This window comes from Astatotilapia calliptera, chromosome 20 (assembly GCF_964374335.1).
Source record: "Astatotilapia calliptera chromosome 20, fAstCal68.1, whole genome shotgun sequence".
Classification (NCBI taxonomy): domain Eukaryota; kingdom Metazoa; phylum Chordata; class Actinopteri; order Cichliformes; family Cichlidae; genus Astatotilapia; species Astatotilapia calliptera.
This window is the reverse complement of record NC_137441.1, coordinates 37,779,311-37,797,949: the sequence shown is the minus strand read 5'-3', so window position 1 is coordinate 37,797,949 and position 18,639 is coordinate 37,779,311. Positions and strand designations below refer to the sequence as shown.

The following is an 18,639-nucleotide window of genomic DNA, read 5'->3' as shown; positions in this document are numbered from 1 at the left end:
AGGAAATTAGGAAAGGAGGGTATGTAAACCAAAGGAAAGGAAGCAGGAATTAGGAGTAAAAGGAAACAGAAGGCAAAGCAAGGGTAGGAAAGGAGAAAGGAAGGGAAATGGATAGTGTTAAGCAAAAGAAAGCAGTGGAAAAAAGGAAAAACGGAAAGTCACGTATATCCGGCACTTTGGATGCTATGCAGTGGGGAGGAGCCAAAAGCCTATAAAAGGAGGGGGCAGAGAGGAGTCTCCTTTATTTGAATTTGGCCACTGATGCATGAGCACAGCCTGAAGAAGGCACAACACCGCCGAAAGCTAGCGCAAGCCATGCATCACTAATAAAAATGTTTTGTTTGTTATTTTAGTTTGTTATTTTAGTTTGTTATTTTTGGGGGAGGTTTATTTAAATTTTATTCATTTTCATGTTTACTTATGGCCTAAAAAACTAATTTGAAACCTAAAATTTGGAATTCATGAAAAACAACACGGAGACTGAAATTCATTGGAAAAATATAAATTTTATTAAAAGCACAATTAAAAACCAGTTGATTGAAAACTAAAAGCATAGTAAAAAATTTAAAAACCTGTAAGAAAAGCATATTAATGCAATTGGATTAAAAACAACAATAATAAAAATACGGTACTTACCTGGAAGCCTAAATAAGGAAGGTACTTACCTGATTCGGAACCGGAGAGTAACGGACACGGAAGACGGAGTGGCAGACGTAGTGGGTCTTGGGAAGGGACAGTAAAGTATGGCCCGTGCACTGCTCCCGCCCTCCTCGTGCAGGGGGGAGCTTCATTTTCCCTAACCCTTACCAGCCAGTGCCTGCTGTGTACCCGCTGGTTCACCAGATTGACCAAGGCCTACTGCCAAAGCCGCTTACGGGCCCTGTTTGGTTGCCCCCCACCCTCAATTACCTCTGACCCCAAATCTGGACCCAAAATTTAACCCCTATGCCAATTCGGCCCTAATTAAACTATCCCCACCCCAGGATCCTATCCTAACCCTAACCAGCCACAATCCTGGCCCTAATCCTAGCCCCATCCATGGTGCAGCCCTAACCTTAACCTCAATGAACAGAACCCCAAGTAAAATTAAGGCCAAGACACAAAGAAATAAACACAAATGACGGCCATGTAGGAAATTAGGAAAGGAGGGTATGTAAACCAAAGGAAAGGAAGCAGGAATTAGGAGTAAAAGGAAACAGAAGGCAAAGCAAGGGTAGGAAAGGAGAAAGGAAGGGAAATGGATAGTGTTAAGCAAAAGAAAGCAGTGGAAAAAAGGAAAAACGGAAAGTCACGTATATCCGGCACTTTGGATGCTATGCAGTGGGGAGGAGCCAAAAGCCTATAAAAGGAGGGGGCAGAGAGGAGTCTCCTTTATTTGAATTTGGCCACTGATGCATGAGCACAGCCTGAAGAAGGCACAACACCGCCGAAAGCTAGCGCAAGCCATGCATCACTAATAAAAATGTTTTGTTTGTTATTTTAGTTTGTTATTTTAGTTTGTTATTTTTGGGGGAGGTTTATTTAAATTTTATTCATTTTCATGTTTACTTATGGCCTAAAAAACTAATTTGAAACCTAAAATTTGGAATTCATGAAAAACAACACGGAGACTGAAATTCATTGGAAAAATATAAATTTTATTAAAAGCACAATTAAAAACCAGTTGATTGAAAACTAAAAGCATAGTAAAAAATTTAAAAACCTGTAAGAAAAGCATATTAATGCAATTGGATTAAAAACAACAATAATAAAAATACGGTACTTACCTGGAAGCCTAAATAAGGAAGGTACTTACCTGATTCGGAACCGGAGAGTAACGGACACGGAAGACGGAGTGGCAGACGTAGTGGGTCTTGGGAAGGGACAGTAAAGTATGGCCCGTGCACTGCTCCCGCCCTCCTCGTGCAGGGGGGAGCTTCATTTTCCCTAACCCTTACCAGCCAGTGCCTGCTGTGTACCCGCTGGTTCACCAGATTGACCAAGGCCTACTGCCAAAGCCGCTTACGGGCCCTGTTTGGTTGCCCCCCACCCTCAATTACCTCTGACCCCAAATCTGGACCCAAAATTTAACCCCTATGCCAATTCGGCCCTAATTAAACTATCCCCACCCCAGGATCCTATCCTAACCCTAACCAGCCACAATCCTGGCCCTAATCCTAGCCCCATCCATGGTGCAGCCCTAACCTTAACCTCAATGAACAGAACCCCAAGTAAAATTAAGGCCAAGACACAAAGAAATAAACACAAATGACGGCCATGTAGGAAATTAGGAAAGGAGGGTATGTAAACCAAAGGAAAGGAAGCAGGAATTAGGAGTAAAAGGAAACAGAAGGCAAAGCAAGGGTAGGAAAGGAGAAAGGAAGGGAAATGGATAGTGTTAAGCAAAAGAAAGCAGTGGAAAAAAGGAAAAACGGAAAGTCACGTATATCCGGCACTTTGGATGCTATGCAGTGGGGAGGAGCCAAAAGCCTATAAAAGGAGGGGGCAGAGAGGAGTCTCCTTTATTTGAATTTGGCCACTGATGCATGAGCACAGCCTGAAGAAGGCACAACACCGCCGAAAGCTAGCGCAAGCCATGCATCACTAATAAAAATGTTTTGTTTGTTATTTTAGTTTGTTATTTTAGTTTGTTATTTTTGGGGGAGGTTTATTTAAATTTTATTCATTTTCATGTTTACTTATGGCCTAAAAAACTAATTTGAAACCTAAAATTTGGAATTCATGAAAAACAACACGGAGACTGAAATTCATTGGAAAAATATAAATTTTATTAAAAGCACAATTAAAAACCAGTTGATTGAAAACTAAAAGCATAGTAAAAAATTTAAAAACCTGTAAGAAAAGCATATTAATGCAATTGGATTAAAAACAACAATAATAAAAATACGGTACTTACCTGGAAGCCTAAATAAGGAAGGTACTTACCTGATTCGGAACCGGAGAGTAACGGACACGGAAGACGGAGTGGCAGACGTAGTGGGTCTTGGGAAGGGACAGTAAAGTATGGCCCGTGCACTGCTCCCGCCCTCCTCGTGCAGGGGGGAGCTTCATTTTCCCTAACCCTTACCAGCCAGTGCCTGCTGTGTACCCGCTGGTTCACCAGATTGACCAAGGCCTACTGCCAAAGCCGCTTACGGGCCCTGTTTGGTTGCCCCCCACCCTCAATTACCTCTGACCCCAAATCTGGACCCAAAATTTAACCCCTATGCCAATTCGGCCCTAATTAAACTATCCCCACCCCAGGATCCTATCCTAACCCTAACCAGCCACAATCCTGGCCCTAATCCTAGCCCCATCCATGGTGCAGCCCTAACCTTAACCTCAATGAACAGAACCCCAAGTAAAATTAAGGCCAAGACACAAAGAAATAAACACAAATGACGGCCATGTAGGAAATTAGGAAAGGAGGGTATGTAAACCAAAGGAAAGGAAGCAGGAATTAGGAGTAAAAGGAAACAGAAGGCAAAGCAAGGGTAGGAAAGGAGAAAGGAAGGGAAATGGATAGTGTTAAGCAAAAGAAAGCAGTGGAAAAAAGGAAAAACGGAAAGTCACGTATATCCGGCACTTTGGATGCTATGCAGTGGGGAGGAGCCAAAAGCCTATAAAAGGAGGGGGCAGAGAGGAGTCTCCTTTATTTGAATTTGGCCACTGATGCATGAGCACAGCCTGAAGAAGGCACAACACCGCCGAAAGCTAGCGCAAGCCATGCATCACTAATAAAAATGTTTTGTTTGTTATTTTAGTTTGTTATTTTAGTTTGTTATTTTTGGGGGAGGTTTATTTAAATTTTATTCATTTTCATGTTTACTTATGGCCTAAAAAACTAATTTGAAACCTAAAATTTGGAATTCATGAAAAACAACACGGAGACTGAAATTCATTGGAAAAATATAAATTTTATTAAAAGCACAATTAAAAACCAGTTGATTGAAAACTAAAAGCATAGTAAAAAATTTAAAAACCTGTAAGAAAAGCATATTAATGCAATTGGATTAAAAACAACAATAATAAAAATACGGTACTTACCTGGAAGCCTAAATAAGGAAGGTACTTACCTGATTCGGAACCGGAGAGTAACGGACACGGAAGACGGAGTGGCAGACGTAGTGGGTCTTGGGAAGGGACAGTAAAGTATGGCCCGTGCACTGCTCCCGCCCTCCTCGTGCAGGGGGGAGCTTCATTTTCCCTAACCCTTACCAGCCAGTGCCTGCTGTGTACCCGCTGGTTCACCAGATTGACCAAGGCCTACTGCCAAAGCCGCTTACGGGCCCTGTTTGGTTGCCCCCCACCCTCAATTACCTCTGACCCCAAATCTGGACCCAAAATTTAACCCCTATGCCAATTCGGCCCTAATTAAACTATCCCCACCCCAGGATCCTATCCTAACCCTAACCAGCCACAATCCTGGCCCTAATCCTAGCCCCATCCATGGTGCAGCCCTAACCTTAACCTCAATGAACAGAACCCCAAGTAAAATTAAGGCCAAGACACAAAGAAATAAACACAAATGACGGCCATGTAGGAAATTAGGAAAGGAGGGTATGTAAACCAAAGGAAAGGAAGCAGGAATTAGGAGTAAAAGGAAACAGAAGGCAAAGCAAGGGTAGGAAAGGAGAAAGGAAGGGAAATGGATAGTGTTAAGCAAAAGAAAGCAGTGGAAAAAAGGAAAAACGGAAAGTCACGTATATCCGGCACTTTGGATGCTATGCAGTGGGGAGGAGCCAAAAGCCTATAAAAGGAGGGGGCAGAGAGGAGTCTCCTTTATTTGAATTTGGCCACTGATGCATGAGCACAGCCTGAAGAAGGCACAACACCGCCGAAAGCTAGCGCAAGCCATGCATCACTAATAAAAATGTTTTGTTTGTTATTTTAGTTTGTTATTTTAGTTTGTTATTTTTGGGGGAGGTTTATTTAAATTTTATTCATTTTCATGTTTACTTATGGCCTAAAAAACTAATTTGAAACCTAAAATTTGGAATTCATGAAAAACAACACGGAGACTGAAATTCATTGGAAAAATATAAATTTTATTAAAAGCACAATTAAAAACCAGTTGATTGAAAACTAAAAGCATAGTAAAAAATTTAAAAACCTGTAAGAAAAGCATATTAATGCAATTGGATTAAAAACAACAATAATAAAAATACGGTACTTACCTGGAAGCCTAAATAAGGAAGGTACTTACCTGATTCGGAACCGGAGAGTAACGGACACGGAAGACGGAGTGGCAGACGTAGTGGGTCTTGGGAAGGGACAGTAAAGTATGGCCCGTGCACTGCTCCCGCCCTCCTCGTGCAGGGGGGAGCTTCATTTTCCCTAACCCTTACCAGCCAGTGCCTGCTGTGTACCCGCTGGTTCACCAGATTGACCAAGGCCTACTGCCAAAGCCGCTTACGGGCCCTGTTTGGTTGCCCCCCACCCTCAATTACCTCTGACCCCAAATCTGGACCCAAAATTTAACCCCTATGCCAATTCGGCCCTAATTAAACTATCCCCACCCCAGGATCCTATCCTAACCCTAACCAGCCACAATCCTGGCCCTAATCCTAGCCCCATCCATGGTGCAGCCCTAACCTTAACCTCAATGAACAGAACCCCAAGTAAAATTAAGGCCAAGACACAAAGAAATAAACACAAATGACGGCCATGTAGGAAATTAGGAAAGGAGGGTATGTAAACCAAAGGAAAGGAAGCAGGAATTAGGAGTAAAAGGAAACAGAAGGCAAAGCAAGGGTAGGAAAGGAGAAAGGAAGGGAAATGGATAGTGTTAAGCAAAAGAAAGCAGTGGAAAAAAGGAAAAACGGAAAGTCACGTATATCCGGCACTTTGGATGCTATGCAGTGGGGAGGAGCCAAAAGCCTATAAAAGGAGGGGGCAGAGAGGAGTCTCCTTTATTTGAATTTGGCCACTGATGCATGAGCACAGCCTGAAGAAGGCACAACACCGCCGAAAGCTAGCGCAAGCCATGCATCACTAATAAAAATGTTTTGTTTGTTATTTTAGTTTGTTATTTTAGTTTGTTATTTTTGGGGGAGGTTTATTTAAATTTTATTCATTTTCATGTTTACTTATGGCCTAAAAAACTAATTTGAAACCTAAAATTTGGAATTCATGAAAAACAACACGGAGACTGAAATTCATTGGAAAAATATAAATTTTATTAAAAGCACAATTAAAAACCAGTTGATTGAAAACTAAAAGCATAGTAAAAAATTTAAAAACCTGTAAGAAAAGCATATTAATGCAATTGGATTAAAAACAACAATAATAAAAATACGGTACTTACCTGGAAGCCTAAATAAGGAAGGTACTTACCTGATTCGGAACCGGAGAGTAACGGACACGGAAGACGGAGTGGCAGACGTAGTGGGTCTTGGGAAGGGACAGTAAAGTATGGCCCGTGCACTGCTCCCGCCCTCCTCGTGCAGGGGGGAGCTTCATTTTCCCTAACCCTAACCCTAACCCCCCTAACCCCTAACCCCCCCCCCAACTTTATCTTCCCCTAACCCTAACCCCCTAACCCTAACCCTAACCCCTAACCCTAACCCTAACCATCCCCCCTCCCCTTCTAGCCCTAACTAAGGGAGCCCTAAAAGCCTAAGCTAAGAGAAAAAAGACAAGAAAGGTCAGAAAAAAAGACAAAGTACAAAAGGAAAGGATTTACAGGAAGGGGGTGCCATATAAAGAAAAAGAAAAATACAGAACAGGACGGGATGTCTAAAAAGAAGGGGGTGCCATTTAAAGAAATATGAGAAGGAATAAAGAAAAGAACACAAGAGAAATAAAGTGAAATGATAAAGAACAACAGAGAGAATAAAGAACAACAGAAATATAAAGGGAAAGATAAAGAATCACAGAAAGAATAAAGAACAAGAATAAAGAAAAACAGAAATACAAAGAGGAAGATAAAGAAAAACAGAAAGAACAAAGAACAACAGAAAAAGATAGAAAAAGGGAGAGCTAAAGCAGAAAAAACTGAGAACAAGAAAAAATAAGAAACAGAAAAAGTTAAGAAAAACAGAAATGAAAAGCAAGAGTATAAAAGGCCCAGAGTGGCGAAATTGAACACAAGAAGCGGGTGGGCCAAGCCTGAAGAAGGCTCAGAGAAGCCGAAACGTCGCGAATGGCCCACCACAGTGCACTACACCCGCTTAGGGTAATTTTTTGATCAGGGGGCACCAATACCAGTCCCATGGATGGACCGTGCACCTAGGTTCCGGCATAGCCGGGCCTATTCTTTCCCCACACCCTAACCAGCCTGTGCCTCCTGGGATTGGTGGTGCCCCTGCCCATTGCCTCTCTCCCTCATTGTGGGGAGCCCCCCACCCACTACCCTGTCCTTACCCTAACCCCATTGCCCCCCTCCCCCCTCCCCTTCTAGCCCTAACTAAGGGAGCCCTAAAAGCCTAAGCTAAGAGAAAAAAGACAAGAAAGGTCAGAAAAAAAGACAAAGTACAAAAGGAAAGGATTTACAGGAAGGGGGTGCCATATAAAGAAAAAGAAAAATACAGAACAGGACGGGATGTCTAAAAAGAAGGGGGTGCCATTTAAAGAAATATGAGAAGGAATAAAGAAAAGAACACAAGAGAAATAAAGTGAAATGATAAAGAACAACAGAGAGAATAAAGAACAACAGAAATATAAAGGGAAAGATAAAGAATCACAGAAAGAATAAAGAACAAGAATAAAGAAAAACAGAAATACAAAGAGGAAGATAAAGAAAAACAGAAAGAACAAAGAACAACAGAAAAAGATAGAAAAAGGGAGAGCTAAAGCAGAAAAAACTGAGAACAAGAAAAAATAAGAAACAGAAAAAGTTAAGAAAAACAGAAATGAAAAGCAAGAGTATAAAAGGCCCAGAGTGGCGAAATTGAACACAAGAAGCGGGTGGGCCAAGCCTGAAGAAGGCTCAGAGAAGCCGAAACGTCGCGAATGGCCCACCACAGTGCACTACACCCGCTTAGGGTAATTTTTTGATCAGGGGGCACCAACACCAGTCCCATTGATGGCCCGTGCACTCAGGTTCCGGCATAGCCGGGCCTATTCTTTCCCCACACCCTAACCCTAAGCCCAGCCACCCGCTGCCTCCTCGCCGCCTCCTCCCGGGACCTTCAAGGACCACCCACCAGCCACTGGTACACATTCCAATCTTACACAATGGCCCCAGCATCACAGGGCATCTCCTGACATTAAAATCTATCCTGATTTCTGTTGTTTTTCCCTCATCTCTGAGCCGCTGAGTGTGAGTGTGAGTGTGAGTGAGTGTGTGTGTGTGTGTGTGTGTGTGTGTGTGTGTGTGTTGACAGAGAGAGAGAGAGAGAGAGAGACAGAGAGAGAGAGAGAGAGAGAGAGAGAGGGAGAGATACAAAGGAATGTAATTCAAATTTTGCACTTCAGACCTTACAGTGTGTGTGTGTGTGTGTGTGTGTGTGTGTGTGTGTGTGTGTTGAGAGAGAGAGAGAGAGAGAGAGAGAGAGAGGGAGAGATACAAAGGAATGTAATTCAAATTTTGCACTTCAGACCTTACAGTGTGTGTGTGTGTGTGTGTGTGTGTGTGTGTGTGTGTCTGTCTTTTACACAAAAAATGCACTTGCAACAACTTTAATATGGAATGTACTGGACTTCCCAGCTAGGCGCCCTCCTGTGGACGACAGGTGCAATCCCAGTTGCACAGCACTTGACCAGCTTCTGTGTGTGTGTGTGTGTGTGTGTGTGTGTGTGTGTGTGTGTGTGTGTGACAGACAGACAGACAGACAGACAGACAGAGAGGGAGATTCAAAGCATCAGGACCAGGAGATGACACAGTGCTCCAAAGGCCTGGTTCTGCTGCCTCCTCCTCCACCCACCTGCTGCAGACGCTTCTGTGAAGGGAAACTGCTAAATGTTATGTCACCGATCCCTGCCATGCTGCGTGTCTAACGACCCGGCAGGGCCTGCTGAGTACAGTGGTGGTGGAATCGGCCCGATCGGACACTCCTATCTGCCACTTTGACCTTTTTATTCCGTCAAATTTGGACCCATTTACACCAAGTCCAGAACCGTTGGTGCTATCGACATGGGGTCTTCACCAGCGCGTGCGGAGCGGCAGAAAATCCCCACGTAGACACCACTTTCATCCCTCTACGACACTTACTTTCCCAGTTATTCCATTTTATTCCGTCAAGCTCTGGCTAAATCCCCTTAACCTAACCCTAACCAACCCTAATCATACCTGCATTTGTCCACTGGAGGGAGACAAAAACACCAAGCTCTGAGATTCAAATTTTGAACTGCAGACCTCACAGTGTGTGTGTGTGTGTGTGTGTGTGTGTGTGTGTGTGTGTGTGTGTACGCGGTTTACGTGTGTAATTTTGCTTATGTTGACAAATATCCTAATGCAGCTGTAGTCTGCTGAAAAAAAAGGTGCTTTTATGTTATACATATATAAATATAAAAATCTCAGCCCCAGTCGGCAATGTGGATCATCGAACAGTGCCCCTACTTTAAAGAAACACTTTTCTAATCAGGCCACAGATGCTGTCTTAGTATTATTTTGTTTCAACGCTCCTTTTATGTCTTAATTTCAGACCCATACATATATTCATTTGAAGTTTGCTTTAACTGATCAGAGCTGTAGATGCTCCCTAAAGCAGCTCTTATGTGTAAATCTTATGTAGCTCCTCCTTTGTGTTCACTGGTTATTCTGAAGCCAAAGTTTCACCAAGTCGTGGGTTTGAGCACGGACCAAAGATGTGCGTATTTTAATAAGCTTTTACAAGAAGAAATTAACCAAATGCGGACAGATTCCCTAATTTATATGCAACTCTTTCCACTTGTATTAACATTTTCCTGCTGTACACGTCTTCTTAGTGTAGTATTTAAGACAGTAGATGCTTTGTAAAGATAATAGTCCAGTACTGTCTGCTACACTGCCCCATGCAATATAACCAGCCTAATTTTCATTTTTTTTTCTCACCATGGAAGGCCTTGACAAGTCATTGCAGTCTGCCCTGTATCCTGCTCAGAAGCAGGTCTTTGCTTTTTCTACTGCAGCTGCAGGCAGCTCCAAGCTGTATGAAAAGGAAAGAAGAAAAATCAAACTACACGTTTTTTCTTTGTATTACGCTTGTTTGTATGTTGCATGGTACCTTTCTATTTGTGTATAGTTAATTGCACTATTGTTTGTTTTGAAACTAACTTGAGAGTGCAATAAAAAAACTATAAATACTGTATGTAATTAATAAAATTTTTACCATATTGTCTTTGGTGCTGTTTTTCAGCCTCATCTATCCTTTTTTATTTTGAGAAATGTACGTATGTGGTGCCCAGACTTGTGAAGCATTAGGACTATTGTCTTCCTGTAGTTTTGAGGTAACTCAGTTGTGCTGTTAGTGCCAACGCTTTTTACTGGTTTATAAGAATAGCTGGTTGAACAAGTAATGCCAACTGTCTTTGTTGCCCTGTGGTTATGCGCCGTTTAATTAGTAAACCCAAGATGGGCAATTTTTTGAACTGGGGCAGGGGTACCACCATCCTGTCCCACGGTGGAGAGTGCATCTCAAGGAACCGGCGATTGCTGGTTCCCTGATCTTTTTTCAACACCCTAACCCTTTACCACAGACGTGGAGTCAGGACCCGCTGTTCACTTTCAGTCAGTACACTGAAAATGAGTTTCATCAGACTAACCACAAATGTACGACAGTCAAGAACTTCTGCAGCTCTGAGCCAAGTTTCCTAAACAGTCTGCAGTATGAGGAGGACGAGTTCTTTAGAAAACTGATAGCTGCAGAAGGACAAACCTCAACTCAAAAATCTTTAAAACGCCTTCATTCTTCTCATATGATTAATGAGAAGGAAAACGGGACACCACTGTCTTATAATTGCCCAGGAACAAACTCCTCTTTCTCTCATTTCAGACCTGTTTCAAATCATAAGCAGACACAACCAAAAACCGGCTCACCTAATCAAACCAAATCCTAACTTTAAGCCACTATCCAGTCCTGTCCCCCTTCTCTCCTCATACCGGTACCCACAGTTCAGACCCCACCTCAGGCCCCTTACTGCCTGAGGAGGGGTCTGAAGTATTTTCCAGCCTTATAAAGAAAGGGAAGACTGAAGTGGCAGACTGTCATGCAAAAAGCGAGCATCTCCTCCTTGCACTGCTTACAGTCAAATGACAAAATATGTGAACTCTTTTTAAACAGGAAAAAGGAAGAAATTGTACACCAGAGGGGGCAAGAAGGAGAAAACTTGAATATAAACTCAAAAGAAAAACCGCTGTTCCTTCCCTCCCCCAGAAGGCAGTAGAATATCATCATGTTAAATGCCACTTTTGGGGGGGGGGGTAAAATTACTTGACAAATATGTTTCTCTTTTTTGTTATTTCGTCCCTCTTTGTTACAGCTACAGGAGGACAATAAACAGAAGAAGGAGAGCGGCACCAAAGAGGCGAAAAAACGAAAGAGCGCACCACCTCCTGACACCACATCCACAAAGAAGTCCAAATGTACCTCCAGTGCTGAGGGGGACGACAAGGAGGTTTTTCTCCTCCCTGTTCGTGGGCGTGAGCGTTACGAGATGTTGAAGAAGATCAATGACGGTTTGGAGCTGCTTGACAAGGACAGCAAAAGCAAGTCAAAGGTCTCAGTGAAGCATGAGGTTCCCGTGCCCTCCAGTGGAAAGAGGCTGCTCCAGAGAGGAGAGAGGAGTGACAGCGACTAAGATGCCCATCACCTCAATTTCGAAAACAAATGTCACCTTTTTGTCTAAGCCTTTAGGATTATTTCAGGTTTTAAATGCCCATTTAAAAACCAAAATGCCATCCTGCCTCAGTTAAAACGGTTCCTGAAACTGTACTGCCTGATTAGTCACTGCACTGACATACTGTTGTGTTCAGTTATGTTTTTCTTTTCTTTTTAAAAAAAACAAAAAAAACAACCCTATGTTCCTAATTGGGTTAGAGCCGTTCAGCATGGTTTGAGTGAGATTAAGAATGATCCTTGTCATAACGAGTCACTGCCGTTTATTTAAATAAAGTTCAAAGCTAGGCTTGCAAAACTTGAATGGAATTTGCCTCTGATGTTGCTGTATTACTGTGCTACAGTCCTGTCGCACCATGTCATTTTTTAAAAAAGAAATGTATATATTTTGCATGATTGTCTGGGAAATGCAACCACCTCTGCGCAACCTTGATTCATATGCAATATGTAATCATGTTTGTGTAACATGAAAGAAAAAAGAGAAAAAACGATGATAAATGCAAAGACTGGTAACAGCGCTAAGAACCATAAAGCAAGAGAATTTTTAAAAAGCTGTGAGAAACTACACTGTAAAAAAAATAACCCTATTCAAATTAAAAAAAATGATGTCCAGTTGTCACATCCAAAATATTTGGCTTTATAGAATCCAAATTGAGTCACTTGATATGACCTGATACTTTTATGTTGATATAAACAATATTACTAGACTTGACTGAAACTTTAAATTTTGCATTGATCCAAATTGATTTTTTTACATAGAACCATATTTTAATTATTGAACCAAGCTAATATATTGAAATTTAACCAACCTAATGTATTCACATCGAACCAAATTAACATGAACTAATATGTTTGTGTTGAAGCCAGGTAATTGATTTACATATATTCAAACTATATTTTTTACATTTCATTTCAGTTCAAAAATGCTCTGCATTTCCTATAAAAAACAAGACAGTTGGCCAACCAATTATTTCAAAATTATTTATTGTTCCAAACCATTTTAACTATAATCAATAGAGAGGATTAGTAATATACAGATTTAGTGCTACAGCAGAAATGATTAGAGAAATGTTTGTTTTATAAAACCTGCAATCTTTTGAAAACCAGTATAAAACCTGCAACCTGTCTAAAACTGGCATAAAACCATTATAAAAACTATTTTTAAACCAATTTGCAAGTACTCAAAAATGTTTATATGTGCACTGTGCCTGTACAATGTAAAAAAAAAAATCTACACATGTATCAATGAAATCAACTTAAATCTCCCTTTCAAATGGGTGTTCTTATAAATTTTGAATGTAGAATACCACTGCAGGCCAACCAAGCAAAATAACCAAGCACACATGCACATGCATGTGCACATACACATGCACACATGCATGCAAACACACTACTGTGCAGTGTTAAGTTCACAATTAAGTTTGCGAATCTTAGAGGTCATCTTGTTAAAGTCAAGCTCCATCATAATCTTTTGAAGAGCCTCAAAGGTGAACCTGAATCCTCGTGGATATTCCATATTAAGAGCATAACAGAGTCCAAAGACCATTGCCACTCCAGCTGCCACAGAAGGCAACTCATTCAGGACTTCCACACCATCAATGATTATCCCGATGTCTCGAGGCTGATGTAGGAGGCTTGAGTTGTCCCTGAAGACGAAGAGTGCCATGGTGGTACTCTGCAGCTCTTCCTCAGCTTCATCTTTCTGGGATATCTTGAGGTAAAATATGGAACAAAATGTACAAGTGAAGAACTGAAGTCTGGCACACCTGATAAATCTTTGACCATAATAAACTACTATTTTGATAGTTGTTTGGTCACAGACTATTAGAACAATTATTTGACTAATCAGATTGTGAATTGCATAATCATTAAATTAAATCAATGGTGGAACATTTTCATAAATGTTCCACAAAGCCCAAGAAAAAAAAAGAAAACAATACAGAACCCTAAGATATTAACTTGATGAGTTGATTAATCGTTGCTGTCCTACATTAATCACTGCATTTAATAGCAGAGTTGTCAAATTTACATCAAGAGACTGCATCTCATGTAGAGACAGAACAGATATGGACATACCATGTATTCTTTTATCAAGTCCTCAACACATCAGCAAGGTGAATGAGAGGATAATGAGGGAGAGTCTAGATTATTATGAAATGTTTAAAAAGGATGTGCAGTGTAAATGCAAAATGATACCTGTTCAGATTAAATGAAAATGTATGCTTCAGCCATGGAATGGATGGAGCGATCTGTGGTTCTGAAAGCATACAGAAAAAAAGAATAATGTTACTTCTCTATAAAACACATTACATAGAAAAACCAAGAAATACGTAACATGACATACCAAACAGTCTACAGACCAGCCATTAGCAACTAAGTTTGGCATAGGGTCAATTTTTTGCTGTTAAAATTAAAATTTCTTCAGAAAATGCACATTTTTCCGAGCCGCGCCTGAAAGTCAATTAAAGGAATTAGTCTTATGTCATTGATCTTATATGCTGGCTTGTTATTTCTGTCTCTAAATCATGCACATTAATAATTATCTTTTGCGCTCGGTGTACACACACATAACACATATTTATATGAAGAGAGACAAACGTGCGCGCACAAACACAAGCTTGTGTCTAGAAACCGCGAGCTCACCAGAAAAATTCAAACGAAGCGGAGCACGGAGTTATACTATGAATGTTATGAACTATGAACTTATGCTAGCTAGCTTTATCCACCACCGATGCATCGTGGTAACGCTAGCTAGTTAGGCAAAAAGCCGTGTTTTACCAGTATACTAACTTGTATTCCCGACTGTGATGGTCGGTTTCTGGTAACCAGTTCTAACGTTGCGCAGGATAGCTAGCTAGCTTATAGCTAGCAGCTACAATCATGCAAAAATTAGGGGTGGCTGTCGACCCAGCTTAAATGGGGTTATTTTCTGCGATTTTGGCAATACAAATTATAAAAGCTTTTGTAACACACTTGGCTTTACTTACGTTTATTTTCAGATGAAATTAATCAAAGATGTGACATGATGTTTCCAGCAGCCATGCAGAATAAAAATGGGTCCCGGTCTATTTCTGGTGGGCGTGTTCAAGTGCAAATCACTTTGACTCAAATTAAAGATATTATCTGTTCAACATGAAAAGAAATATATGTTTTGAGAGAAATCAAAAACTTTGCGTTGCGATGTTCACAATCCTGTACTGACACTATGGGCACATTTTTAGAAATCTATTTAATTCCACAGAAAGGTTAGCCACTTTAGTGTTTCACTTGTGACCTATTTATAGCTCACTGAAGATGGTTTTAAAATGCAACAATGTTCGGAGATAGAGAGAAAAAAAAAGAACTTTGGTGCAGGTGCAGGTGCAGGTGCAGTCTTTATGTAGCTTTCTGGTGACCTTAAAAGAACCTTTACGAAGCCCGTTGACAGGCCTTTAATCGAATGATCGGTTGGTTGATTGATAACAGAAAAAAATGACACATAAGATGGACATAAAGGACTGAAAACACCAAGAGCAAAATATTGCATCGCACTCATTTATGTAGTTTATTTTTAGATTAGATAATTTTGCAAAATAACGCAGCAAAATAAATAATAAGAGCCGGGATGTGCAGACTATTTAGCACTGAAAAAACTCCGTCCATGTGAACAGAATCAGGTGTTACCTTACCTGTTGATTAAATATCAAGACTATTTAGCAATAAGCTTACTTTAAAGGCTCGTAATAGGTGAACTGTCTTGGTATAGTTGAGTCACGCAGAGTTCATGGTCCATGTTGTGTTACTTGTTGTTTGTGTGTGTGTGTGTGTGTGTCACCCGATGACCCCTGGCGCCGGAGCGTCTAGACTACATTAGAGATGTGTCACAGCAAAGAGCCGCACCTGCGCTCAAAGAGAGCACATACATAGAGGTGAGGTATGAGGATAAATGGATAGATGCGGTCCTTTTTCGAAGCTGAGCGCACAGTTGTATTTCCTGCACAATCACACACGAAGTGAGGCTGTGTTTATGCCGGTTATACCATGAATATACACCCTGCAGGCACCACTTGTTTGTCAAACTGTTTATGAAGCAAAAGTCACATTTCTGTTTATTTACAAAGCAAAAAGAAGGGGGGAAAGAGGCGTAGGAGGGGGTGGAGCGTGCGCACTATCATACCGGCGACGGCTGTTTCCTTTCACTAAAAGGAAAAAAATAATAAAATGTGTACTTCACGTTACGGTTGAAACTGGGGTTTTTTTTGTGTTTTTTTTTTATTTTTATTTTATAGAAACAATTTTTGCTCATAACCAATTGACAGGGGATTTCTTAAAATCACCCCGCAGTTCTTCAGCTGAGACACCTGAGTTAGAAAACACAAACACTGCAGCTGTCTTTGTACAAACTTGTACAAACTCTGTTTTGACCTTGTATACTGTATTTCCCCAGCCCCTCTATTTTGAAACTAAAACTATTGAACCTTAATTCAATTTCTCACTTCACATAATCGTTTCACTTTTGCCTTGAAGTGTTACTTTTAATTTAATTTAATTATTTTTTTATGACGCATGTTCTCTGGTGAGTTCAGGTACATCTGTAACTTCAAGTGGAATAGTTGCATGTGAGTTAAAAATTTTCTATAATACCAAAAAAAAAAAAAAAAAAAAGACAAAATACTGACATTTTTGTCGAATAATCTGTCTGACATGAGGGATAATATAGCATTTGCATTTTAACTAAAAGACTCGCGCACTGACACTATGGGCACATTTTTAGAAATCTATTTAATTCCACAGAAAGGTTAGCCACTTTAGTGTTTCACTTGTGACCTATGAAGTACCCCCGAAATTGTATCATATTAAACAACAACAACAACAATAACAACAACAATAAACACTCGAGGACTTTAAAGAGTTTAATTTTTTCCGAGGTTTGAGAGCGCTCACCCCGGCTCGGGGCTCCACAGATGTGCTGGATGAGAGCTCCTTGCTGCAGACTGCAGCGGAGTGTTTGACAGTCAAACTTGAAACAGTCTTTGGAACTGAAACGGTCTCTGCCAACACGAACACATACCCCAAACAGTTCGGTAAATATGTACAGTTTCTCGCAGCTTCAGTTTTCAGCAGCTACCAGAACTTGCCTACCGTCTGCATCCTCCCAGCAGCCTCGCACTTCATCTGCGGGCAGTACTTGCGTGTGTGAGCGCTGTCACCGGTGGCTTCGCAGATCGGGCAAGTGTAGTTCCGGAGGACGGGGCAGAAAACTTTCCCGTCGTCTGATTTGAGCTTGTGAGATAGGTACACCCTCGGAGTCTCCCCGTTCTGCTTGCATAAGCGGCAGTAGTCCGAGGATGAGGCGCTGCTGCTGGTGTCCGACGCGCTGCTGGTCGGACTGGACTGTGATGAGTTTTTGGAGGATTTCTTCCCCCGAGTGGAAGTGTGGACCTTACTCCAAGGGGGCGCTTGTCCCTTCTTTGGACGCTCGGTGTCTCGGTTATCAACCTCACGGTTGCTGCACAGTTTCTCGAACACTTGGCTCAGATTCATGTAGTCGTGCCACATGTTAAAGCTGTCCCCACCAGTGAGGATCGAGTTCTGGACCTCCAGTCGTCTCGGCATTGTGGTCATTTTTTGGCAGAAGTAAAACTGAGAGTGTGTTTGGAGCGCCTCATATTTATAGCTCACTGAAGAAGGTTTTAAAATGCAACAATGTTCGGAGATAGAGAGAAAAAAAAAAAGAACTTTGGTGCAGGTGCAGGTGCAGTCTTTATGTAGCTTTCTGGTGACCTTAAAAGAACCTTTACGAAGCCCGTTGACAGGCCTTTAATCGAATGATCGGTTGGTTGATTGATAACAGAAAAAAAGGACACATAAGATGGACATAAAGGACTGAAAACACCAAGAGCAAAATATTGCATCGCACTCATTTATGTAGTTTATTTTTAGATTAGATAATTTTGCAAAATAACGCAGCAAAATAAATAATAAGAGCCGGGATGTGCAGACTATTTAGCACTGAAAAAACTCCGTCCATGTGAACAGAATCAGGTGTTACCTTACCTGTTGATTAAATATCAAGACTATTTAGCAATAAGCTTACTTTAAAGGCTCGTAATAGGTGAACTGTCTTGGTATAGTTGAGTCACGCAGAGTTCATGGTCCATGTTGTGTTACTTGTTGTTTGTGTGTGTGTGTGTCACCCGATGACCCCTGGCGCCGGAGCGTCTAGACTACATTAGAGATGTGTCACAGCAAAGAGCCGCACCTGCGCTCAAAGAGAGCACATACATAGAGGTGAGATGAGGATAAATGGATAGATGCGGTCCTTTTTCGTAGCTGAGCGCACAGTTGTATTTCCTGCACAATCACACACGAAGTGAGGCTGTGTTTATGCCGGTTATACCATGAATATACACCCTGCAGGCACCACTTGTTTGTCAAACTGTTTATGAAGCAAAAGTCACATTTCTGTTTATTTACAAAGCAAAAAGAAGGGGGGAAAAGAGGCGTAGGAGGGGGTGGAGCGTGCGCACTAGCATACCGGCGACGGCTGTTTCCTTTCACTAAAAGGAAAAAAATAATAAAATGTGTACTTCACGTTACGGTTGAAACTGGGTTTTTTTTTTGTGTTTTTTTAATTTTTATTTTATAGAAACAATTTTTGCTCATAACCAATTGACAGGGGATTTCTTAAAATCACCCCGCAGTTCTTCAGCTGAGAGACCTGAGTTAGAAAACACAAACACTGCAGCTGTCTTTAACTCACGAGGGCAGTCATGGACGCAAGACCTGCGTCTCATCACTGCTGCTTTGTGAATGTCTGTCTGTGAAAAGCGCTTAATAAATAAAGTTTACTTACTTACTTACTTACTTACTTACTTACTGAGCCTGCAGTTCAGAAATTTAACCATTGCTATGACTTTTG

The 18,639-nt window shown here is 41.2% G+C and overlaps 1 protein-coding gene and 1 long non-coding RNA gene across 2 annotated transcripts; one reads left to right on the top strand and one right to left on the bottom strand.

The window, feature by feature from the left end:
• The first annotated feature begins 8,063 nt into the window (after positions 1–8,063).
• Positions 8,064–12,042, top strand: LOC145423168 (uncharacterized). Its single transcript, XR_013904278.1, has 2 exons — positions 8,064–8,135; positions 11,383–12,042. It is a non-coding gene; the product is annotated as an uncharacterized LOC145423168 (long non-coding RNA).
• Positions 12,043–12,705: 663 nt separating this feature from the next.
• Positions 12,706–18,495, bottom strand: nanos2 (nanos homolog 2). The gene is made up of 3 exons (XM_080295356.1): positions 16,662–18,495; positions 13,935–13,995; positions 12,706–13,449 (listed from the first exon to the last, which is right to left on the bottom strand). Exon 1 carries the CDS (start codon positions 17,340–17,342, stop codon positions 16,842–16,844), a length of 501 nt encoding a protein of 166 aa, XP_080151482.1. The 5' UTR covers positions 17,343–18,495; the 3' UTR covers positions 12,706–13,449; positions 13,935–13,995; positions 16,662–16,841.
• Positions 18,496–18,639: the final 144 nt, after the last annotated feature.